General features: G+C 42.0%; 1 protein-coding gene and 1 non-coding gene across 5 annotated transcripts in view; both read left to right on the top strand.

Moving 5' to 3' along the window:
- Nucleotides 1-14,565, top strand: part of MPPED2 (metallophosphoesterase domain containing 2) — a 197,350-nt gene extending 182,785 nt beyond the window's left edge. For all 4 annotated transcript variants that reach the window (XM_043482793.1, XM_043482795.1, XM_043482794.1 and 1 more), the window contains exons 5-7: nt 4,455-4,570; nt 8,815-8,928; nt 13,002-14,565. In XM_043482793.1, coding sequence (XP_043338728.1) covers nt 4,455-4,570; nt 8,815-8,928; nt 13,002-13,120 — 349 coding nt within the window. In that variant the 3' untranslated portion in view covers nt 13,121-14,565. The remainder of the gene's footprint in view (nt 1-4,454; nt 4,571-8,814; nt 8,929-13,001) is intronic.
- On the top strand, nt 12,306-12,379 carry TRNAG-CCC. Its single transcript has one exon. It is a non-coding gene; the product is annotated as a tRNA-Gly (tRNA).
- Nucleotides 14,566-26,624: the final 12,059 nt, after the last annotated feature.

Raw genomic sequence — 26,624 nt, 5'->3', positions numbered from 1 at the left:
TTAAAAACAAATCTAGGAAGTGGGTCATTATTGTATAATAAAGGGGAAAGATGAGCATCCCAAAATGGCAAAGCTCTGTTTTAGACTCCAATGAGAATATTGAAGATCCTGAAGACAGGGAGTCCTAAAAGTCAAAAGAGAGCAAGGTTGGCTCATTGAGGTCTGACAGGGTCACAGACAGGGTGGTTGTGGAAGGACTGTTGATTGAACGTACACTGTGTACCAGGTGAGTCTCAGGCCGCTCATAATCCCTGGATTTTTTTCAAGTATATTTTATTTATTTGTTCATTTATTTATTTGACCGTGCTGGGTCTTAGTTGCAGCATATGAACTCTTAGTTGCAGCAAATGGGATCTAGTTCCCTGAACAGGGACCGAAGCCCCCTCCCACCCCCCGCACCTCTCCCCCACATTGGGAGCACAGAGTCTTAGCCACTGGACCACCAAGGAGGTCCCTATTTAGTCCCTAGATTTTATAACCAGACAGTTTGATACTCTGTTAGTTTTCTGTTGCTGCTATAACAGATCATCACAAATTTAGTGGCATAAAACAACAAATATTTATTTTTAATATATTTTAAATTGCAGTATAGTTGTACAATGTCATATGTTACAAGTGTACAATATAGTCACAATTTTTAAAGGTTATACTCCATTTATAGTTATTATAAAATATTGGCTATATTCCCCACATTGTACAATACACCCTGGTAGCTTATGTTATACCTAATAGTTTGTACCTCCTCCTCCCCTCTGTATTGCACCTCCTTCCTCCCCTCTCCCCTCTGGTAACCACTAACTTGTTCTCCCTATCTGGTGAATCTGCTTCTTTTTTTGTTGTTACATTCCCTAGTTTGTGGTATTTGTTAGATTCCACGTATAAGTGGTATCATACAGTATTTGTCTTTCTGTGTCTGACTTATTTCACGTGGCATAAAACCCTCCAAGTCCATCCATGTTACTGCAAATGTGAAACATTTACCCTTTTTCATGGCTGAGTAGTATTCATTGTATATGTATACCACATCATCTTTATCCATTTACCTAAACCAACACATATTTAATACCTCTCCGTCTATTGGTCAGGAATCTGACAGTGGTCACACTGGGCTGAATCCAGGTGTCAACAGGGCTTGTATTCCTTTCTGGAGTCTCTGTGAGAGCCTTTGTTTTCTCTCCTTACCTTCTCCAGCTTCTTGACACAGCCCACATTCCTTAGTTTGTGCTCCTCTTCCTTCCTCTTCAAAGCCAGCCACAGCAAGTTGGTTGTTTCTTACACTCATCACACTCATTTCATCTGCCTGCCTTCTTCACTTTTAAGGACCTGTGATTTCACTGGCCCACCTAGGTAATCCAGGATCACCTCCATAGGTTAAGGTTAGGTCCTGAACTCCATTGGCAGACTTTTAATCCCCCTTTGTCATGAAAGGTAATATATTTATAGCCTCCAGGGATTAGGACATGGATATCCTGGGGTGTGGATAATGAGTGCCAACCACAGATACATAGGTCATTTCTACACTGAATACAAGGCTTCCCTGATAGCCCAATCGGTAAAGAATCCACCTGCAATTCAGGAGACCTGGGTTCGATCTTGGGTTGGGAAGATCCCCTGGAGAAGGAAATGGCAATCCACTCCAGTATTATTGCCTGGGAGATCCCATGGACAGAGGAGCCTGGAGGGCTACAGCCCACGGGGTCACAAAGAGTTGGCCACGACTGAGCAACTAACAATGACTAAACCACCACCGCCATACTAAATACAATAACTGTATATGTTAGAACTTTTTCAGTTGCAAGAAACAGGATCTAACTCGAACTAATAAGAAGAAAAGGATTTTGGTGGCTTATATACTTGGAAGAAAAATGTGCTTTCCTGTGCCAACAAGATCATCAAGGCACTCTGTTTCTTGGCTTGGCGTTCTTTGTGGGGACTTTTTTTTCCAGCATAAGCTACCTGCATGGTGTAAAATAGCTCCCGGGCAATACTAGGCTTCCATACTTCTCAAGTTAGGATCCCAGAGATGAAGCCATGACTTGTCTTTAGGTGGTTGTTGTTTAGTCAGTAAGTCGTGTCTGACTCTTTGTGACCCCATGGACTGTAGCTCGCCAGGCAAGAATGAGTTACTGGAGAAGAAAATGGCAATCCACTTTTTACAGAGAAAAAAGAACCTGCCAGTCAATGCCGGAGACATTTCCTTCTTCAAGGGATCTCCCCAACCCAGGAATCGAAGCCACATCTCCTGCATTGGCCAGTGGCTCCTTTATCACTGAACCACCAGGGAAGCCCTCTCTTTAGGTAGCACCAACAAAATCCTGAGGATGACATTGATAGGCGGAAACCATCACTGTGTACTTTAGCATGGCTGGATTTCCGAACCATGCAGTTGACAGACTGTTCTAGTTCAGAGCTCGTTTGACTTCAAGCAATAAGACACTCAAACTTGAAAGAATACAGAGGGAGGCTTCCTCATGGCAAGAAGTAAATGAATCCAGGTTGTATATGAGAAGGGGAATTGCATGGTGATTACGAGTCTGGGTTTTGGAATCAGACTGCTTGGGTTTTTGTCTAGTTCATTGGCTGTGTTTACCTGACCACTCTGTACCTCAGTTTTCTCATCTGTAAAATGTGGTTACTAACAGCACCTACCTCATGAGCTTGTTGTGAGCTTTCAATGTGTTAATACAAATAAAGTACTTAGAATGCTGCCTTGACATGGAGTGAACACTCACTAAATCGTAGCTTTGATTGTTGTTATTATATAGCTATTGTTACTACAGGTTAGTTTTCTGAGGATGGCTTAGGGACTTGGTTAGGAACCAAGTCAGGCATTCCCTTGGTTTCTCTTTTTCCAGCTGAGGACGCAGCCTGTTGTCTCTGAAGCTTCCTCTCAGCCACCTCAGGTGCGGTTCTCACCTGTAAGGTGGGTCTGCACCAGCCTGTCAGACGCCGTTCTGCCACCTCTGGCCTTGACTGTGTGTGTGTGTGTGTTAAGTCGCTTCAGTCGTGTCCAACTCTTTGTGACCCTGTGGACTGTAGCCCGCCAGGCTCCTCTGTCCACGGGATTCTCCAGACAAGAATACTGGAGTGGATTTCCACACCCTTCTCCAGGGGATCTTCCGGACGCAGGGATCAAACCCACAACTCTTACGCCTCCTGCATTGGCAGGCAGGTTCTTTCCCACTAGCGATACCTGGAAAGCCCCTTGACTCTGCACACCCACCCCCAAAAGAACGATGGTTAAGTGTTTCTGAGTGCAGAGTCTTGAGAGTCACTGATGTCTAACTCATGACTGGCTTTAAGTGTCACTGATGTCTAACTCATGACTGGCTTTAAGTACTAATGCCCCCATTTTGTTAGCTGTGACAAACCGGGTGCCCTTGTACACAGGGTTACCTCTCTCAGTGGGCATGGATGGGGCAGCTTAAGCTGAGGGGAAGAGTTGGGCTTAGCCAGAAAACTGACCAACTTGTCTTTGACGTGTATACCCTAGTAAATTAGAATTTTCCTGCAGCACAAAAGAGAAGTGGTTTTGAAAAATAATGGTCCCATCTAGATGTTTGGGAAAAGGACAGCACTGGGCACTGTTTAGTGCGGATGTGATTTAGCCTGTAGTCTTTATAGAAAAAAATTGATCGTTCTCCTGTTATAAATGATAGAGACATTTTCAGCTCTAGTTAGAAATTCTCATTGGATGGACAAAGACACCATCATTTCTATGTAGAACATCAATCTCAGAAACTCATTCCTGGAGCAGACATCCCTGAGAGGGTGGAATGCATGCATTTGGTATCAGGAGAATGGATTCCAGAGTGACCAAGGGTGTCCCCAGAAGTCTTCCTTTTGGTGATGGGGGAAAATCCCACATTGAGTTTTTGTTCCCTGTGTCCCTTCTCACCGTTCACAGCACCCCGCCTCCCAACTTTTTTCAGCATTCTCAAGTCCAGGATGTTCAAGACATCTCTTAAGTGCACAGGTTTCTGCCTTCAGAGCGCTTGTCTATTTCTCCAAGAGTTTCAGTAAGAATCTTTCTGGTGAAGCCCTTCCATGGTGACGGTGAGGAAGGAGGGAGACTGATGAAATTTCTGAGCCCTGAGGTACTGCAGCAAGAGGGGACAGGCTTCGGATCTGGCTTGGGCATCTTTCCGAAGCACTGAGATTTGGGGGAAGACAAAGCATTCTTAAGATTTTGATAGAGGTCTGCTGGGAAAGTCTCCACCGGAAAGGCTCTTGTGCAGCTTTCTAGTTGAACAATTCGGAGGCTTCACACTTGCTTTCAGATGCATTGGTTTTGAAGCAGTCAACAAAAAAGCACCCTGCTGCCAGGGCCAACCATCAAAAAGAGAAAAGAGAGCAATGCAAACCGTAGGGGAATGAATGTGTGAGAGAGAAGTAGTGTAGAGCGGAAATGTGGCTCTGCTGGCCTGATACCATGTACATTATCTCCCCCAAAGGACCCCGTGGTTTAATGGATGGGGCTTTAACCTGCCCAGAGGTCAGTCTCTGCTGGACAAGTGGAACCTCATCCCCGAGGGCATTGACATACTCATGACACACGGACCTCCTCTAGGTAAGTGAAGCAAAGGTGTCCTTTCGTTATCTGTGATGCCTTTTTTTCCCAAGCATAATGACTAATGCTTCAGGGACATAATCATTTTCCTCCAAAAAAAAAAAAAAAGTGATCGAAAAAAGAAAAGTCAATGTCTTTAAAGAAACCCAGTATGATAATTAAACTCAGCAGTTCTGCTGGGCTTACAGGTGTTCTTGAAATTAAATTTTTTTGATTTTAGTCAAGTCAGGAAAAAATCAAATGAGCATATAGCACAACAGTCCTTTGAGCTTGATCATTTATTTTAAGAACTGTATTCACTTTGGAGTGAGGGGGTGGGGTGGGGAATAGAAGGAAGACACAGACCTCCCAATCACAGGGCTTTTGAATGGTAATGAAATGATGGAATCTTTCATTCAAAGGAACTCATTTTCCTTTTCCATGTAATAGGAGATCTTTAAAAGTTTAGCACTGAGCTAATTATACAGGAAAAGAATCTTTTCTCTCTCTCTCTTTTTAAGCTAAGGTGTTAAGTAAGGACTTATGGTGGCTTGGACAGAAAAGAATTTGCCTGTCATGCGGGAGACCTGGGTTCGATCCCTGGATCTCCTGGGGGAGGGCATGGCAACCCAGTCCAGTATTCTTGCCTGGAGAATCCCCATGGACAGAGGAGCCTGGTGAGCAACAATCCATGGGGTCGCAAAGAGTTGGACACAACTAAGCAGAGCGCAGTATGTTGAACCTTACTTAAAGATGCTGGGTCTTATGGATACAGTGAACAGGCATCCAGGTTTAGATTGCCAGTAGGCACCATAGCTACCTTCAGTTACCCAGACTGTGTGTCAGAAGATGATTATTTGATTTATATAATTATCTTCTAATGATTCATGTGCTCGTTAGTGGTTTGGCTTAGCCACAGAATATTTTTCAAGCAGGTTGTTGTTTAGTCACTAAATCGTGTCTGACTCTTTCTCGACCCCACGGACTATAGCCAACCAGGCTCCTCTACCCGTGGGATTCGTGGGCAAGAATATTGGAGCGGGTTGCCATTTCCTTCTCCAGGGGATCTTCCTGGCCCAGGAATAGAACCCACATCTCCTGCTTGGCAGGCGGCTTCTTTACTGCTGAACCACCTGGGAAGCCCCTTTTCAAACAGGACTACCACCCTGATCCTCCCATCTACTGAGTGTCTATTATGCTGGCACATCCTTGTCCAAACGAAGGCATTCTCAGTCAATCCAGATGTTTCCTTTTTAGTAGGAGAGTTTCCTCTTTAAAAAAAAAATTGTATTAAAAACCAGATAACATGAAATCTATCGTCTTAAATTGTTAAATGTTCAGTGCTAGGAAAGTGTTCTTGATCCTCTTGGTTTGGAGAGAGGGGGAAAACAATGCAAAAATAAATGATTTTTGTAATTTTTTTCCTGTGGTTTGGGGTTACTACCCATGTCACTTCCCTCCTCTGTCAACCTGAAAAATAAAAAATCCCTAACGCACATCCCCTGATGTGAATTTAATCTTCGTAGATGTTACCCCCTCCCCACCCATGCCACTTAGCGCTGCCTTCCTGCCCTGACAAGGGAAGTGCTGTGTGTTTCACAAAGAAACAGCGGAAGGGAGGACCAGGGCATGAGCCACGGTGGCACATTTTCATAAAGAGGAGTGAAGGGAAAACAAGACAAGGAGCCAGTTCTGTTGCAGACAGGGAATTTATACAGATTGGCACAAGATCAGCGCTTCCCGACTTTTCGAAGCTTCAGAATCTCCATCCCTGTGCTTTTTCCCTACCCCACCCCCACCTCCTCCACACTTTACACGGTTATACTTATCAGTAACCTTTATCAAGTCATAAGTAATTAATTTCCCTGTTTTGCAATCATTGGAGACTAAGTCATTAAATTGTTGGCTAAATATTTTGCTCAGCATGAGTTAAATAGAGAGACACTAGAGACCGAATCCTAGCCAACTCGATCCTTTCCCTGAGTAACCTAGTTAGGTCTGGGCTTGATCTTACTCTTAAGGCTGTTTACTGTCAGGGACTTGGGCATCCTCAGCACAGAAATGTTTACCTGCCTGAAGTATGATTTGGAAAATAATTTTGAACAGAACAATTGATGTGTTGTTAACAAAGTCATTAACTTTGGTACAAAAGCAAGTGGCAGTCGGTCTGAATTCTGACCTCCAAAGAATTCATACATTCCAGAAACTCTTTTTGTTTTTTTAATTAATTTTATTGGCGTGTAGTTGCTTTACAGTTCTGTGTTGGTTTCTTCTGTGTAACAAGGTGACTCAGCTACTCATGTACATCTTTCTCTTTTTGCGGGGGAGTCCCTTCGCATTTAGGTCACCACAGAGCATTGAATAGCATTTCCTGTGCTATACAGTAGGTTCTCATTAGTTACCTATTTTATACATAGTGTCAGTAGTGTATATACGTCAATCCTAATCTCCCAATTCATCCCACCCCCATCCGGGAACTCTTAATAGAGAGCCTACCATCCCTCTCTTTGTAGTAAAGATGGAGTAACCCAGACAGCGGCTGTGCATGGAGCAGAGTAAGATCTACATCGGAGAGTTCCAAAATACTAATAAAAGTGAAAGTCGAAAAAAAAAAAAAGTGAAAGTCGATCAGTCATGTCTGACTGTTTGCGACCCCGTGGACTATACAGTCCATGGAATTCTCCAGGCCAGAATACTGGAGTGAGTAGCCTTTCCCTTCTCCAGGGGGATCTTCCCGACCCAGGAATTGAATCGGGGTCTCCTACATTGCTGGCGGATTCTTTACCAACTGAGCTATCAGAGAAGCCCTATTAATAAAAGGTCAAAGTTTTCATTAGTTAAAGCTGAACATTTATCGGTGTAGTTACTGGGAATTCTTGTGAGCATTCTGGACTAGGAGGTAGGAGGTGGATGTGGGGGCCTTGAATCTTTTCCTGTTAAGAAAGGAAGCATGGCACATGGGACTTCATTATTATGGTGCGAGCAAGACACTTTCTCAGGTGATTATATATGAAATGAGATGTTTTCCCTCTTCAAAAAAAAATACATCCATGAGGGAATATCCCAATCACTGTGGATTAAAGTTTTTTTTCCTCTAATTAGCAAAGTTTTTAAATCTCTGATTGAATTTTTTTTTAGGGCCCCTTGCTTGTATTCCATGCTTTTCCACATTCTCTGGCCACTCCCCAGTCAGCATGTCTTTATAGAGATGTTGAAACTTCATTTCTACTGTTTTGCCAAACAAAGTGGAGTGAGCTGGCCTCTCCCTCTCTGCCTGATCAGTTCTGAGTGGTAGAAATCACCTAATGGAGCTATGGCATGTGTTCCCACTGATTATGACAGCCTTTTGGCCTGTCTGCTTTCTTAACACCCCATCCCGCTGAGGCGATGGGATTCCATTCTGGGCCATAATCATTCAGATAGCTGACTTTTGCTATAATTGATGTCAGTTTTTATGGATTTTCTGCATTAGGCGTAGAACTAAGTGGTTTTTACATGAAGGTAGTCCATCAGCCCCAGCTTACTGCATGCTACCATGGGTCACCGTGGCTGCCCAGTTGCTAGAGAGGAGACCAGAGGAAGAGCTTGGCATTCCCAAGCTTGGGCCATCAGGAACCACCAAGGGTTAAGAGTTGATGTGTTTAAGTGAACAAGGACTTCCCTGGTGGTCCAATGGTTAGGACTCTGTACTTCCACTGCAAGGGGGCATGGGTTCAATCCCTGGTCAGGGAACTCTAAGACTCCACATGCCACACTGTGCTGCCAAAGATAAAAAATGATAATAAAAATAAAATAAAGAGAATAAGGTATCTTGTGGCCAGTTTATAGGAAGTCCCTCCCAGCCCTTCTTCTTTAAAGTCTACATCTTGGAAGTAGACTGCTCTAAGAGAGCTATAATTTTTAAAAAAGAAAGCAACTGAATTGAGAAAAAGAGAGAGTATGGGACTGCCGGGAATAAATGTCATTGGGCCCATGAAGAAGATTTGAAGCCTATGGCTGAATAAATCAAATCCCTCACAGGGGGGAAAAATGTTAATTAACGGAAGAAAAAAAATGGAAACCAAAAAAAAAAAAAAAAATCAAGATCCTAAAGAAGACAAAGTAACGAGTGAAAAGTTCCTTAAAAGCCATTGTAAGCTTTAATGGGGAGGCTAGGATTACAGATAATGTAATAAACCTTCTGTGAGTTATGGCTTCCTGAAAGTCTAAATGAAACCTTACCTGAAGACAGAAAATTAAGAGTATTGATTGCCTTTTACCCTTAGGTTTTCGAGACTGGGTTCCAAAGGAGCTTCAGAGAGTGGGCTGCGTGGAGCTTTTAAACACAGTCCAGAGGCGAGTCCGGCCCAAACTCCATGTGTTTGGTGGAATCCATGAAGGTAAGACCAGAAGAAAGGGGTTCACAACATTATGAGTCATTATCCATGAACTCATTTCACAATGGAGACCTTAGTTACTGGGAATAACTGGAGTGGTGGTTTCCAAACTCTTTACCTGTGGAATGCTTTCAATGAGATGAAATGTTATGAGAAACACTTGCATATAAGGCTGAGAAGTATTTTGTGAACTGCTCTCTTTTGAGCAGAATATGTGTGCTCAGTCGCTCAGTCATGTCCAACTCTTTGCGACTCCATAGTCTGTAGCCCACCAGTCTCCTCTGTCCATGGGGGTTGTCCAGGCAATACTGGAGTGGGTTGCCATGCCCTCCTCCATAAAGAGTAAGAAACCAAGTCTGGTCCACCTTTTGGGAAACCCATCACTAACCCCAGATGACTTCTGGAATCTCAGGACTCTGATAAAGAGTGTTTGATAACCATTGTTGCAGAGCAGTACTGACGGAATAAAGGACAGAATTTCTCTTCAAGAGCATTAGAAGAAGTGGCCTGGATTTTAGACTAAATAATGTCCTTGGCCTTTTCCTACCTACAAATATTACAGTTCATATGGAATATACACAAGACAAGACATTCTCCAAAAAATATTAATAACTTTGCCCATGCAATGAAAGAGATAGAAGTGAAGTGGCAGAACCTACACATTTGCAGGTAGACTTTTCCTTACTAAGCTCAGAAAACCATTTCAGACTTCTCAGAAATCATCAATCCTATTAGTTGGGGCTGAGGTTAAACAGCATAATTAAATGTCCCCTACATGGGAACTGGTCAAGTTGCTGTTTTCTGCCTTTCAGGGTAAGCTGTGAAGTCAAGTTCACAGACAGAATCTGAAAGCCTCACTGGAAGCCCTAGATTTTGTCTCTCCTCACTTTTTCAAACCGGGGGTCCCTGGGCCTTGGGACAGACAGGCCTTAGGTTTTGTGGTTGTACCATCATCTCCTGGTTACATATGTTTGTGTGCAATGAGTGTGTGTATGTGGGCAGCCTCATATTCACTCACTTACGGCTGTTACTTTGAAGTTATTTATGAACCTGCAGGTGAGGAGTTTAGGCCTGACGCTGCGAAAAACCAAAGTTTTCTTTGCAAAGTCCTCAATCTAGTGGCTTCCTGGCTAGGTGGGTGATAAACAGCATATTGAAAATCATCCTACTGGGGCCAGAGAAAATCCAGCTTGCTCCGAGTGCAGGCACGAGCTGTGTGGATGGAGAGCAGGGGGCCAGCTCCCTGAGAGCAGATATCATCCTGCCCTGACTTTTAACCACACTCTTTGGAAAGGAGGGCACTTCTCTAAGGCCTGATAGAGGCTGGGAGTAGGGGAAGGATGGAAGATCATGTCTAAATAGCATTTCTGGGGAGCAGTTATGAATTTCTGCATCCTCACCTACAAGTTTGCATTTTATCCTTTTAAAAAAAAGTCATTAATTAGCTTTAAAATAGCCAGACAATTGAGGAATTCCACTGAAGTCCCCAAATAATAAACTTGCTTAAAAGGAAGGCGATCATATTCAAATAAACTTGTCTCGCTTTTATTCGTTTAAGACAGCTGAAGAGGGCAGAGAGAGGGCAAATACCAGCCTCTTGATGGAGAGAGATAACAAGACTTTATGACCCCAGAACTAAACAGTGCACATTTTAAATGCTTCTTTTCTTTTCTTAAGAGATTTTTCCCATTGACCCTCATTAAGCTCTCCACAGGCTTATTTAGAGAAATTTTAGCAAATGGAAGAAAAAAAAGCCTTATCAGTTATTTGTATAAGTCCTGATAAATTTCTTTTTTCACAGATGTAGTCTTGTGTGCCATAAGAACCTGATACCGACATAGAATTACAAACTTAATTACAGAGGCTGTAAGACAAAATATAAGGTATCCAGGGACATGTGCGAATCTGCAAACGTGCTAAAAATTTCAACATGTTGAAATTTATAAAAGATATGAATATATGTACCAAAGACCCAGAGAAACCTGCTTAGCTTTCTTCTCACAGGTCACAAGAGATTTATACTGCTTATGGGAAGTGTTTTCGCTTGAGCCAGTGTCCAGTGGTGTAGGAAGTGTAGGAAGAAGTGTCCTATGGTGGCATCTGTCCAGACCACTTGGACATTTGATGGTTTCTTGTTTAGTTCCTAAGTTATGTCCGACTCTTTGCGACCCCAAGAATGGTAGCCCACCAGCCTCCTTTGTCCATAGGATTTCCCAGACAAGATTACTGGAGTGGGTTGCCATTTCCTTTTTCAGGGGATATTCCTGACCCAGAGGTTGAACCCAAGTCTCCTGCATTGCAGGCAGATTCTTTACTGCTGAGCTCCCCAGGAAGACTTCAGATATTTGATTATTTCCTGATTCTTTGGAATAAAATGGAACTCAGCATCAAAGTCACACAATTCAAGTAAGAAAATGTTGACTAAAAAGATGCACAACGTGAGAGTTTTGACTTAAGTTTTATTTGGGGCAAAATGAAAACTGCAGCCTGGGAGACAGCACCTCAGATAACTGAGAGACTGTTCCAAAGAGGTAGTAGAGGAACGTCAATATATAAGATTTTGGTGAAGGGGGCATTCGGTGCAATCAAGCATTTACTTTATAAAAGCTTTTCTGCTAGTCACGAGGAGCTGATGTCACCATGAAGGGATTTAGTGCTTTTCTAGATATGAAGAGATGCAAGGGTTGGGGTCTGTGTGGTCAAAGCTATGGTTTTTCCAGTAATCATGTACAGACATGAGAGATGGACCATAAAGAAGGCTGAGCACTGAAGAATTGATGCTTTGGCATTGTGCTGCTGGAGAATACTCTTTTGAGAGTCCCTTGGACTGCAAGGAGATCCAACCAATCCATCCTAAAGGAAATCAGTCCTGAGTATTCATTGGAAGGACTGATGCTAAAGCTCTAATACTTTGGCCACCTGATTCGAAGAGCTGACTCATTAGAAAAGACCCTGATGCTGGGAAAGATTGAAGGTGGGAGGAGAAGGGGAAGACAGAGGATGAGATGGTTGGATGGTTGGATCGCATCACCGACTCGATGCACATGAGTTTGAGCAAACTCCCAGAGATGGTGAAGAGCAGGGAAGCCTGAAGCGCTGCAGTCCATGGTTCACAAAGAGTCGGACACGACTGAGCGACTGAACAACAGAGGGTTGGTCATGAAATCAGTTCCTGAAAATATCTTAACTATCTAAAGACCTGTTCCACCAGTTTCCCTGGAGCACAGAGTGCCTCACTCTCCATCCTGACCTGCCTTCAGGGCATGTCAAAAGTCAGCAGCTGCAGCAACACAGGATTCTATTTCCACAGAGGCAGGTGGCAAATGCCCTTGGCAAGCCCCAATTTGTAGTTGACAGTAAGGTCACTTAATGTTGGAATTTCCCTGATGGTCCAGTGGCTAGGATTCCAGCACTCCCAATGCAGGGGGCCCAGGTTTGATTCCTGGTCAGGGAACTAGATCCCACATGCCACAACCAAAGATCCTGCATGCTGCAACTAAGACTCAGCGGAGCCAAATGAATTAATTTTAATAAGTTGACTTATTGTTAACTTTCATTGAGGCAGTTTAGAGCTTATTTTATAGATAAGGAAGCTAGGCATTCATGTCTCCCAAGTCCCAATACAGTACCTTGCCTGAGTCTTGCCTGTCTTGAAGCCCATTTGGGGCTGAGTGAAGGGTGTGTTCGCCCTTGAGGAGTTCACGTTACTCATCTTCTTCCCTGGAACTCAATAGTTAATACAGGGCTTTGAAATGAAAATCATATTTGAAAAAAACAGGGCAAAAATGTTTTTTTCTTTATTCTCACTAGTAAAAAAAATCACAGCCTCTCCTCTACAAATCGAGTGTTGAAATAAATTAAAAAGAATCACTTTTCTTTGAAGTAGAGGATTCCCCCTTTAAAGAAAATAAAATCGGGAGGCAGCTTCTGAAAGCTGTAACATCCAGAGGGGGCTCCACTGAATTTCATCTCACTGCCCACTGGCAAGACTTTTTTGCTTTCCTTGTCTGACAGTCCTGCACTGAGTCACTGTCATTTGTGTATTTCACAGTAAGTGTGACTCTCTCTCTCCACAGGTTATGGCATTATGACCGACGGTTACACAACGTACATCAATGCCTCAGCATGTACAGTCAGCTTTCAACCGACCAACCCTCCAATTATATTTGACCTTCCAAACCCACAGGGTTCCTGAAGCTCCTAACACCCAATTGGAATGTGAGGAAAGGTCTAAAAAAACTGCCATTTTTCTAATTATAAACTTACATTCTCTTCCTTGTTTATTTCCAGATCCTGTGAGTTCTTTTTGTAAATTGCTGGAACACAAATGATGCTAGAGGTTATGCTTCTTCTTCTTTTTTTTTTTAAATGGGGCATCCATTCGAATCAAAAGAGCGTTGTGAATTTGTAAAATGACTTCTGTTTTCTCAAAGGCCACGCCATTGTAAATTGTTAGTGTTCGCCAAAGGACAGCCAAGCTTTCTTTTGAAAAGGTGAAAAAGGTCTTATTTTAATATGCTTTAAGCTGGAAAAAAAAAAAAAGAAATTAAGCAGGTAGGCAGTGTTTTAAAAACCACCCATATTTGCACAACAGTTTAAGAGTATTGTTTGAAGTATTTTATTTTTATGATGTTTGTTGTTGTTGTGTTGTTTTTCTTGGGAATGCTTCTTTTTTGCAGACGTGGCCCAGATTTAGAGCAGTCTTTGCAACAAAAGTAGGCGTGGAAAAGACTTCCCTTCACACTCTCACTATAAAGCGGTGTCAAGGGGAAAAAACAACTCTCGTTTAGAGGATGGCTTAGCTAGTGAGATCCATATTGTGGTTATACAAGGTCTCATCGTCTGTTTGTTTCTTTTAAATTATTTTAGCTTTAAAAATATGGAAATGGAATCTGTCAAGAGCAGGTATTTCATGCAGTTAAAAAAAGAGCGTGCAGACTCCTTTTCAATATGGGTTTATATATATAAATATTTTTTGTGTATTATGACTAAGTTAGGAGTTTAATATTGCCAAGGACAGTACAACTGTAAAGGGGTGCTTGATAGTGGAGCATCAGAAGTCCGAAGGAGATGACGCATGTTCTCAGAACTCAAGGTCTTAAAGAGCTTGAGTTAAATCTAGGTACACTCGCAGGCGTGTATAGATTTAAATGGATGCAATGGAAGCTAACTAAAATAAGGCTTAGTTGTCCTTTATATTTAAATACCCTGAATTGTCTTCTTACATCCTTCTCCCTCCCCACCCCCCCATTTTGCACTGTGTGTTGATGCAATCTTCGCTAGCACAAAATATTGTCGCTAATAGTCATTTCTGTTTTCCCATTGTAAATGCTGTTGAGCTTTATTCTATTTTATGTTATCTTGTTAATGAAATTTAGGAAAGCAGTTGTTTCTTTAAATTTATTGTGATATTCTATATCTAGCGGCCTTTATATGCAAATAAAATTGCAAGATTTTTAAATCTGTGCTGTTTGGAGGGTTGGCTGGTGGGAGGGTGGTAGTTTAGTTCTGGGGAAAGAGGGATTTATTCATATGCAACATTGGTATTCCCTTTCAGAGGAATTAGAATAAGTGAATTTTTTTTTCTAATTTTCAATAAATTTTTATTACCTGCCATTCACGGGCTGGCAGGTAGATCGATAAGGCACTCAGCGTACTCTTTCCTTCCATCATGCTGTCATCTGTCTTGCTGTAGAATTCAGAGGGTGAGGATTTCATCTTTAGCTATTGTGATTTCTATAGGAACAGAGGGACTGTGCAGAAGAGGGACTGTTGTGGACATGTGTGTGGTATTGAGAAGACAAACCAGTGGGTAACAGAGTAACCCTGCATGCATGCTGTCTTAGGTCCTCAGGAGCAGTCACCATCCCCCCCTCACTTTTTATTTTTAAATAAATAATGTCCACCACTAGAATCCCTGGAGGAGGAAATGGCAACCCACTCCAGTATTCTTGCCTGGGAAATCCCATGGACAGAGGAGGCTGGCAGGCTACAGTCCGTGGGGTTGCAAAGAGTCAGACATGACTTAGAGACTAAGCCCGCACGCACCACTAGAATGTATGTGGCAGCCAGGAGGCAGCAGGGGGCCGGGTGGGGAAAACCATATTTCATCTCTTTTATTTTCTCTGGGAGAGCCATTAAAGAAAAGCAGCATGATCTTGAATCTGCAATATATCCCATATGTCTGCATTCCAGTGCCTGTTGGATTGTAGCATTCTGACACATCTTCCTCCCTTCCTACCCACTGGGCATCCTTTGGTATAATCCACAAAAAGAATTCTTTGATTTCAGTACCAACAAATTACAGAGAATGTCCTAGGCCAGAATTCTGGCTCAGATTCATACTGTTACTACTCATGAAGTGTCTTGGGTGGCCACCCAGAGCCAGAAGTGGTCCATGACCTTAGTAGCTGAGATGTGCTGTGGAGGTTAACCATGCTTCCTTGACCTACTGCATCAGCAGAAGACAGTGGTGATTTCAGGCTCATTCCCTGGGTGCTGAGCTGAGCGTTGACCGAATGGGAATTTCAGCTGGTTACAGTGTAGGGAGTTAGGCCCAGACTTTTGGAAAAGCAGGCTCTCCAGAGACAGGTGGATGATCGCGATGACAAGTGTGCGTGCCCAGCCCTTGAGAACACGTCTGGACACTAATTAAGCTAAGCACTTAACTAAAATTGCTTTCCATTGTGTGGGGGCAGGAAGCAGCCCAGTCTGTTAATCTAGGGGGTGGACTGGCTCAGACAGAGCTTCCTTCAGCCAGTCCAGGTTCACCATTCCATATGTGTGAACTGCCTCCGGGGGGGCCCAGGATGACTGTCCCAAGGCCAGACGTTTTCTTTGCTGGGCTTTATAACAAGGAAACATCAGAAATAGCTCTTAGACATCATGCACTTTCTATCCTTCTGTCACCAGGCACTCTGCTGAGTCGGTTTCCTATTTTATTTCTGTTGTTATTCAGTTGCCAATTCGTGTCTGATTCTTTGCGACCCCATGGACTGTAGCACGCCAGGCTTCCCTGTCCTTCACTATATCCTGGAGTTTGCTCAAATTCATGTCCATTGAGTCAGTGAGGGTAGCCAACCATCTCATCCTCTGCCGCCCCCCTCTTCTTTTGCCTTCAGTCTTCCCCAGCATCAGGGTCTCAGAATCCTGGGAGAGGTTACATAAGCCCCACTTTTTAGATAGGAAACTGAGACTCCAAAAGTTAAGTCACTTTCCCTAGGAAAATAGAAGATTGAAAGTCATTCTCTAGGGAAACGGAAGGTCCATTTGACTCTGTAGTCAATATCCTTTTCATCACCCGACCTCTAGGACAGAAAGGAGGATGCCGTCCAAGAGCTGATGGAAGGCTGCTGGGGCCGGGGGCACTCCCGTGTCCCTCACCCAGGGGCCTGCTGACGCGCACTGCACAGGGCTTCATGACTGCATCCAGCTGCACCACGTCCTTCCCACTTGAAGCCTAGCCCGGCGTGGTGCAGAAGAGCACAGAGCCTAGAGCCAGCGCCTGGCTCCCCGGGGCCCGGCTTCCCCTCAAACTGGCGCGATACCTTTGACTGGGTGCTCACCCTTCCTGTAAAAGGGGGGTGATGGTGATGATGACGACGTCATTGTACATTGTTGGCCTACGTTACGTGATGTGCAGATCACTGCCTGGCATCTTAGTAAGTGGTAACACATGCTCATTAAACACCATCTCCTGTGCCGCCTTGAGATTCTCCAGGCAGGACCTGCCTGTCGACTTCTCACCTACAAGAGCATTGTTTCCAAGAAAGCGTGTCTGTTTGCAGTCATTGGAAACCATTAACGAATCTTTCTTTACAAGAATATGTCTTCTTTGGAGAAATGTTCGTTTAGGTCTTCTACCCATTGAGCTGTATGAGCTGCTTATATGTTTTGGAGAGTAATCCTTTGTCAGCTGTTTCATTTGCAATTATTTTCTCCCATTCTGAGGGTTGTCTTTTAATCTTGCTTATTGTTTCCTTTGCTGTACAAAAGCTTTTAGGTTTCATGAAGTCTCATTTATTTATTTTTGTTTTTATTTCCATTATTCTAGACCACCATGTGTAAGCTAGATAGCAGGTAAGAAGTTGCTGTTGTTTAACACAGGGAGGCCAGGCAGGCACTCTGTGATGATCTGCAGAGCTGGGGTGTGGGGAGGGAAGGGAGGTGATATATGTGTAATTATGGCTGATTTGCATTGTTGTATGGCAGAAACCATCACAACATTGTAAAGCAATTTTCCTCCAATTAAAAAATAAATTAAAAAAAAGAACATGAAGAATGCCAAGGGCATTTGCTAGAGGCAGATCAGGGAGACTGATTTTTCAGTTTGGGTATCTTAGTTTGCAAAATCCCATCTAATCTCAGAACAGGAAGGGGGCTGTATTCTTTCAAGTCGCATTAAACGGCACCCATGGATCTTAGCCTCTCTTGCCCTTTGGGTCTTTACATTTCATCTCACCATCTTTTGAAAGCTCAATTAGCGAATTTTTCTCTACATTTTCTCCCCAGCTCCTTTTGTCTTATAAAGATGCTGGGGGATGCCAAAATCCCCTTAAGAGGCAGGTCACTGTTGTTCTGACAGGTGGCCAGCGTTAAGCCTGCCTTCATCTCCATCACTTAAGTAAATAAATACTGTGACCCAGGTCTTAAGTAGGGAGAAACAGAAGCTGGGAGGATTGGGGACTTGTCAATTGCTGATAAAACACTTGCTGTGCCCAGAATAATGTCCCCCTCCCCCAACCCTCATCCAGCAAGAATGTGCTGCTTTGATAGAGTTACCATCCACATAGTATTTTGCTTTTCCAGTGTCTTTTCATGCCCTTCTCATGCCTTCTCATTCCCACTTTCCTAAAAATTTTAAGGTACTTTTTGTTTAATTATTAAACCAAAGTGAGTTCAGAGATTAAGTGAATTTTGAGAATTCGGCTCTGAGCTGAGGCATTTGGAAATACTGCTGGGCATGGGGCAGGAGGTCATTGGAAGTGGGGAGGGGTCCTGGACTGGACAGTCTTCATGAGTGGTTTCATAGAAGGCTCTAAGCCCACTTCTGGCTATCACCTTCTTAACACAAAACGTTTTTTCTCCTACTTTGCAGTGAAGAAGCAGGATTGCTGCATGTATGACTCAGAAGTTTAAAGCTATTTTCTTTTCCTTTGCAAAATGTCACCTCTACCAATCTACTTCTGTCCTTCCTTTCCATGGAAGAGAAAACCATGCTAATTGGAAAGCCTCTCTGAGAAGCCTCTTTGGATGCCTGTATAAAATGACTTCTGCAGCTCGTGAGACGTTCAGAGAGGGTCCGTGGCACCACCGTGTTCACACAGCAAATTCAAAGAGATAGCCCTGCATTGACATTCGAACTCTTAACTTGGAACATAAACCACTCTCTCAACTTGATATTCAGGACTAATCGAAGATGGGGAGATGAGTTTGGCCAGACATAATGTAATTTTGTAGCCAAGAACAAGTGGCCTATATGGGGCTTATTAAACTAGATTACTTGAAAAAAGCTCAGAATCTGACCCCCAAGTGTTCCCATGAGTGTTCACTTTTTCCCCTTCAACTTGTCCACCTACAATTTCTCTGATGGGCAGCCAGTTCCTTCTACTGGAAGAGATGGGTGCCTGGTTTCTGCCTTTGCTACCTCTGAACTTGGACTGCTCTCCATCATGCATTTTGACATGCATATGCATGTCCAGTCTGTAAGACATTGGGTGCGGGTCAGAGCTCCCAGCTTTGGCACCAGACATGGTTGTTTTCAAATCCCAGCTCTGTCATTGGCCATCTGGGTAGCCTTGGATGTGATACTTCACTTCTCTCAGCCTCAGGCTCCACACCTGGGTAATGGGAATACTTCCTACCTGACAGTGGATTTGTCAGAGTTTTATATAACATCAGAGAATCCTGGGCCCAGTGAGCTATTATTTAAAAATGGAAGATTTTATTCTGCCAGCCATCATTCTTTCTTACAGATGCAGAAAGAAACATGAAGCTTATTTTTCTCTGTTAGAGCTCTTGACATGAGCAAGTGAATTCCTTGAACTGGCCTGAGTCAGGGTGAAAGAGCTGCAAGCCCAGCCATAAATCAAGCTCTTTAAATTCCTGTCTCTCTCCCCCTCTCTGAGCTACCTGACAAAACATTTGTGGTAGGTTCTTCTCGACCCCTTCTTATTTCCTTCCTGAATTAGGGATGCCTTACAAGACAAAAATCTTGAGGTAAAAGGCCTTTCATATCCGAGAGCATCTATATCAGGGTAATGGTGAGAGAGAAAAATGCATTTCCATTAGGAAGCGTGGCCACAGTGGTACTAAAAGCACAAGTAGACTAAACATTCAGAGCGGAGAGCCTGCGCCCATCAATCAGCTTTGATTTTTATGAAGCCACAGTTACCATGAGGTGCATCTGAATGCTCTCAGAGCCCACTTACCAAGGGAAGGGGCTGTGATTTCATAGCCTGTTTCTGCCCCAGCCTTAGTGGATGACCTTGGAAATCCAAGGCCGAGCTTTTCAGTAGGAGCTCCAGAAATAGCAAATGACTTGGAACCCGAATGCTCCATGCTTGGGCTCACCAACATGCCCTTGCACATACTGGCAATAATGCTTCAGTAGCAACAACTTAATCCTCATATTTCCTGGAAACTTTTCTGAGTTCCCTTATCCTTACCCAGAATACCCCCCACCCTTGATACCATCATAGCCACCCCCTCACCCTACACACACATCTACCTGTAGGACATTCAGATCACTGCTTGTCTGCCTGTGAGCTTCCTGAGATCAGTGACAAGATCTTCTGTCTCTGCATTCCCAGCATCTAGGTCCAAAGACATGCTTTCTTAATAAATTGTTTGGCAGAAAATAGCCAGGTCTGCAAGAAAGATAGAAGAAATTAATCACAGATCAGATCAATAAATATTTATTGGACACCGTAAGCCCAGTGATGTACCAAAAAGCTTCTTTTGTAAGACCCAGTTCTTGGCATGAAAAGTCATTTTGGTCCTAAAAAGAAAAAAAGATATTGACACATGAAGTTAAACAACAATAAGCGATTTAAATAAGAGTTCAAGACAGCAGTAAAAAAAAATCAGAGTCTGTAATGCAGTTTTCTCCAGTTATATGAGTGGCCATCATTCTGGGGAAGTGCTCACCGGGGTTTAAGCTCCAGACAAGCACGGGCAGCTACCCCAGGAAAGGGAGTCTGATTGATAATGATAATGTCCATCCCATGCAGCTTCATTCCTGGAGGAGAAAAACCAGTCTGGCAATTCCAAGTGTGTCACGTAGCTGGTTTGTTTTCTTAATTTACTCTATGAAATGGTTTTCTCTAATGGCATGCCATTGACAAAATGCACCATAATGTCTTCATCCATCACCTCCAAGTGCTTTTGCATGCATCAGTTGTTGACTTGTTTTCTCCCGTTCAGCACATAAGTGAAAGGAATGATTTATCCAAGGCCACAAGTTACTTTTATATGGAATCTGAAATAGCTCCCTGGAGAAATACTGCCCTGGCACATGTTTCTTTATGCTGCTCTGAACTTGTATTGAAAGGTGACTTTGGCCTGGACTGCACTGATATCCTCCTGACCAGTGTTTCCTGGGGAGCTGATCCAGGGGTCTATTGTGGTTTGTAACTCTCAGATATAAGAGCTCGCATTCCTGTGAGTGTAATCATTTAGGGCTGGGTTGTAGGGGGTGGAAACTGGGACTTGGCCTTTGATGCTATGTAAGGACATTTGAACATGTAATGAGATTCCCCCATGAGCTCTCTTGAACTCACATTCACCAGGAAGAGAAAGGGTATGACATGCATGAATGCCCTTCCCTTCCTTCTTTTAATTTGTCCCACTTCCTTGAACTTCGCTTCCCAGGCTGGAGACAATCTGGCCCTTAACCCTTCAGAGTTTTGCACATCATTGATGCAGAAATGGAAGAAAAACAGGAACATCAAGATAATTCTTATTAGACCTGAATAGACATTTTTCCAAAGAAGACATACAAATTGCCAACAGACAAATGAAAAGGTGCTCAACATCATTTATCACTGGGGAAAGGCAAATCAAAACCACAATGAGATATCACCTCACCTCTGTCAGAATGGTTATCATCAAATAGACAACAAAAAGAAAGTGTTGAGGAGGATGGGGAGAAAAAGGAACCCTTGTACACTGTTGGTGGGAATATAAATTGGTTTGGCCGTTATGTAAAACAGTGGGGAGGTTCCTCAAAAGAGTAAAAAATACAACCACTATACAAGCTAGCAATTCTACATCTTGGCATTTACTTGAAGAAAAAAATACTAATCTGAAAATATACCTACACCTCCATGTTCATAGCAAGCATTGTTTACAATAGTCAAAATATGGTAAGTATTCTGAATGTCCATTGATAGATGAGCGGATAAAAAAGATGTGATACACATACACACATACACACACAATGGAATATTACTCAGCCATAAAAAGAATGAAATATTGCTATTTGTAACAATGTAGATGGGCCTAGAGGATATTATGCTAAGTGAAATAAGAGAAAAAGTCAAATGCTATGTAATTTCACTTACATGTGGAATCTAAAAAACCAAGCAAATGAATAGACATAACAGAAATGGACTTACAGAGAGCAAATTGGCAGTTGCCAGAGGGGAGAGGAGTGAGGAGCTGGGTGAAATACATAAAGCGGATTAAGAGGTACAAACTTCCAATATAAGTCACAGGGATGTAATATGCAGGATAAGGAATATAGTCAATAATACTATTACAATTTTGTTTGGTGAGAGATGGTTACTAGACTTTAATGTATTTAAATATCCAATCACTGTATGTTGTACACCTGAAACCTAGTAACAACTATATGTCGATTAATTAATTTTTTTAACAAAAGATCATTTTTATCTGCCAAAGTTTCCTTGAGAGAAGGCAGAGAATGGCATTCTCAAAATCAGACTTGGTACTGACTCAGACACTGCAAAGCTTTTGTCTGATTGATGGTGACCGTAAAGATGAAACGTTTGAAGTATCTTAAGAGTACAGAGATCCTGGAATGTTGAACACAGTACTACTCCTGTCTGCAGTGCTACTAACTTACGGCAGGATTTGAAATAGCATGTTTACCTTCTTAATTCTTATCTCAAAAAGTTGAAAAGTATAACATGGAGGGTTTCTTTCACCTGAGAAAATGTGTTGGAATCAATTTTACGGCTATAGTGCTAATCGGCTACGGCTATCATCACACTGTGTTTCTGTATTAAAGGAGGGGAAAGATAGAGACTGTATGTCAACAATACTACATCATATATATAACAAATTAACCCTTTTCCTTGACTGGCTATATTTCTGGGTACAAGTGGAATTGAAATAAGGTGTACAGAAGGATAAGAATTCCCTTACATTGTTTTCTAAAGGGCTGAATAACCAAAATAAAAAATCTGGAACTAATCATAAGACCACTGATTGCACTGGGAGCAATGCATTGGTTTCACATCTTATAAGCAAAAGCTGTATGTTCTAGGAAAAGTCAGAAACTATAGTAGATTGGCACTGTATTTCTCTTGCCTTTTTATTGAATAGATCATCTTCCCAAAGAAAGATGAAGTCTCTGTGTACAGCATCCAGAGATAGCAATACAATATGCTTGAGTTCAGAAATTATGCTGAGAAATGTATTCAATATAAAGGTGAAGTAGGGGTGAGGAAATGAGAATAAGGAGAGAAAGCAAGAGGTGTAGGTTCAAAAATCAATCAACTTTGGATTTCTGAGACCAATAGGTGTGACTTGTATATGTCTTTTGCTCTCTTTCTTTAAACTGAATTGATGGATTTATCTTCTCTAATGTTAGGACATCTGGTTGTTGGATTCATATGAAGTCTGCTGGCTTTTGTAAGGAGACAGGGAGAGCTGGACTGCCCCTGCCATCACAGTCCATATGATGGGTTTTTCTAGCATAATCAACACAATGGCACTTGGAAGGCTATTTTGTAAGAATGTTACTTTTAACAAAGATTCTTCCCAAGAGATAAATCATGTATCTCCAGTGAAGTGACAAGATGCAGGCTCTTTCAGCTCTACTTGTAGATTCAGCAGTATCTGATTTACTGATATCAATATTTATATCCATGCCAGTTGTGCTGTGGTTGGTTGGTGGTATTTGCAGTGAATAGCTTGGCTGGGATGCTGAGGACATCACCTACTGTTTTTAAAACTCAGCCTTCTCAAAGCTATTTAAAGAAGCCCTTCATCACCACCTCTTTCCACCAATGTTAAAAGCAATTCAATAGAGGCATTCTCCTTTCATAGTCCCCCAAGTAATTGTTACTGGCCTAGAGGCATTCTGGAGGGAGCCGTATGTTGGCAATTTTTTCCCCTTATATAGTTCCTTTTCCTCTGAAAGTTTTGTAAGATTCTTAAGTGTCACTCTTCAGTTGAATCTATGTATAGTTCTTTCAGTTTGTTAGAAAATGTTTCTACTCTTCACCTAAAGTCAAAAAGATTCTGTTTAAACCGCATTTGAGGAAGGAGGTTTGGAAGTGGCATACCCAGTAGATAACTTTGTGGGTGTTAGTGGCCAGTAACGGGCACTTGGGGGATGTTAGATGGAGGGCAGAAATGCAAATCTGTACCTCTGTAGCCAGGCACCAGGTCCCTAATATTTTCTCATGTGGCCACTCTTCCTCAGGCACCATATTTAGCATAATATTGAGGGAAGAGTTGGGCCAAAGAGAGGCTCCATCTGAAGCCTTAACCACAGTGGTCTAACCTGCATCAGAGCAAATGAGTTTTTCTCCAGGTGACCTGCATCAAATCAGTGGTGCCATTCCCTTTTCTTTAACACACTGTAACACGCAGTCACCATTTTCTGTTGTGATTTTTGCAGACCATGACTTATTTCATCACTTTTATTTTTTAGCCATGATGTCTATAAAGAGGCAAAGGTACCGGTACATTCATTTATTAGTGTTTGATAACAAACATGTTTTATTGGAGAAAGAAATGAATACGAAGTAATTGACCTTTGGACCATGTGGTTAGGAGTGCATGTGTGTAAGCTGGAGTGGTCTGGCTAATGTTAAATCTAGGAAATTAAAGTTTTAGGTCTTTTAAACTTTTGTTGTTTGGATGATACATCTTAAAACAGGCCAATGAGTGCACTCTCTCTTCAAGGATTTAGAACTCCTCTGGTTAATATTAACATTGACGTCTGCAAAGTGAGGTTGAAATGGACACCCAAATAATGAGGAATGGAATATCTCTCTCATGGGCTAGGACTGCTTGAAAGCTTTGGGGGATTTCTGAATGTTCCTACAGTTTTAGGGTGTCTCCCTTTTATTCCAGTAAGTCAGCCAAAAAACTTCTGTCCACAACTTTCTCTGGTGGTGGTTTAGTTGCTAAGTTGTATCTGACTCATTGCTCCTCTGTGGACTGTAGCCCACCAGGCTCCTCTGTCCATGGGATTTCCCAGGTAATTCAGTTAAAGAATTAACTACAAACTCAAGACTCTAAATATTTATCCAGTAAAGTACTGAGTTCTATGACTCCATTTTTTAGGCTGATATGTCGTAGATAGATAGATACATAGATATAGATATCAAGATAGATATATCTGTTTAAAAATATATACCTGTTTAATATATATTCATTTTTGGTAGAAATTGTGCCTGTTCTGTTTAAAAGCAGTATCTAAAGGTTAGAGATTGTGGTCATAATTTGATATCCACAATTTATAATCTCTAACGGGTAGTGCAACCATTTTTTGTTTGAGACTCTGCTGAGGTCTTCACTGCAAATGAAGCCTCTCTAATCTTCACCCATTGTCCATTTACACATGAGTAAATATGTTAAACTGCTCATAAAATGATAAAATAATTCTGAAGATAAATGCAAAATGACTTTAACAAAGACACGAAACAGTACATTACATTCTACTCTGGGGAATGCTTGCCAACATTCCACAGGCCAGAGATTTGATAAAATACCAATTTAAAGGATGGAAAAAAAATGACTCCTTGAGTGAAGAATTTTAGTTCCCCAGGATGGGAGTCTAATTCTTGAAGAAAGGAGAAACATATAATTTTTTCTTACCTATGAAATTCAGCAATTCTTAAGCTAATAAATTAGAGCAAGTGGTTAGTCTGAGACATGGAGAAAATTGGATACACTATGAAAAATTAGCAACAGTGTTAATGAGAAAATGGTTGACATAAGTTCTGTGCTTCAATTTAGTATGCTGGGTGATTAGGTCTTCATAAAGTTGTTTATTAAAAAAAAAAAGAGTATTTGATCCTTTTTTAATGTTTCCAGATCTTGCCAAGGTCAAAGAAGACAGTCTCTGCTCTGTTGCATTATGTTCTAGTGTAAGAGTTGATGGTTTAATGAAATTGTTATAGAAGAGCCAGCAGCCAGTGAACATCAGACTTCTGTGTGTCACAGAGAGAGCATCTTTCACAAACAATTAGCTCTTTATAAGACATATGACAGTCCTCACATTTACCACATATGTCCCATGCCTCCTGAATAAAAACACCATTTACAACCCACCAAAATTAATCTGGGCCCCCCTGAAGAGAAGGGAGTCAACTCCTTAGTTCTTTGCAAGTTAACTCTTTCAAGTCTGAAACATACCATTTTATGCTTTTTAGCTGATGGACCTTTACCCATTTATACTTCCAAAGAGTTGTTTCTGATATTAAAGAAAGTTTAAAACATCTCTCTTGTTCGGATGATGTTTGATTGCAAAGAACCAAAATTCACTCTAATTTACTCAAAAGAAGAGTTTATTATAGGATACAGACATAATAAATAGCAAGAAACTAGTAAGCCTAAGGAAGAAATGAACCAAGAATTTCCAGGCACCTCAGTAGCAGTTGTTCGTGGATCTGCTATCTGATGCTTAGTTAAAAAAAAAAAAAATCATCTAATCAGCTTCTTCCTAGTCAATGTGTCTACCCCAGGTCATGTGTCTGTCTTGATTAGTAGCCAAGGTTGTGCAGAACCCAGAGCGGCCCACTTTGGGTAAGGAGTGCAACAGGTTGAGTTTAAGTCAGAGCAGTATGTTTATGAGGACAAATGTTCATTCTTCTTATTCAAGACACCCAACAATTTCAGCCCTGTCATCTTAACTCATCAACCTGACCATTGACATTGCTTGAAAGTATATAAGTGAATTGAAGCAAACCTGTTTCTGCTACTAAAAGGGGGGAAAAACCTGCAGTAATTCATAGCCCTTGATGTACTGGTAGGAATCAGTATTACCATGTTTATCTGCAAGGACAATGACTTATTAAGAAATCCCAAAGCCTGTTTCCTTTGTTTCCTACAAACTGGAGGAATTAATGGGCCATTCTCAAGGAATGAGTTGGTCAAAATAAGCTATGAAACATCTCTTGTAAGATATTCAGCCCTGCCCACATTAAAGACTCCCAATAGACTGATTTAGTGACACAGTTAAGCTACCTCACAAAGTGTGTGGTTGAAAAGATGAATCTGAGATGGGGAGTAGCTCACATTTTTAGTTTCAAGTTTGGAACATGGGATTTGGAGTAAGGTCTGGTTCAGAACAGAATTCTACCATCTACCTGTGAGATTTTAATCAAATGATTTAATCTCAGAACCTCAGTTCATTAAATGAAAGGGCTAATAGTACTCATCTCACAAGATTGTTGAGAGCGGTGAGAAAAAGGATGTAAAGAGCTTAGCGTGGTGCC

The sequence above is a fragment of the Cervus canadensis genome, chromosome 11 (genome assembly GCF_019320065.1).
Source record: "Cervus canadensis isolate Bull #8, Minnesota chromosome 11, ASM1932006v1, whole genome shotgun sequence".
Classification (NCBI taxonomy): domain Eukaryota; kingdom Metazoa; phylum Chordata; class Mammalia; order Artiodactyla; family Cervidae; genus Cervus; species Cervus canadensis.
Note: the sequence above shows the minus strand (reverse complement) of the source record. Positions and strands in the feature narration are given on the sequence as shown.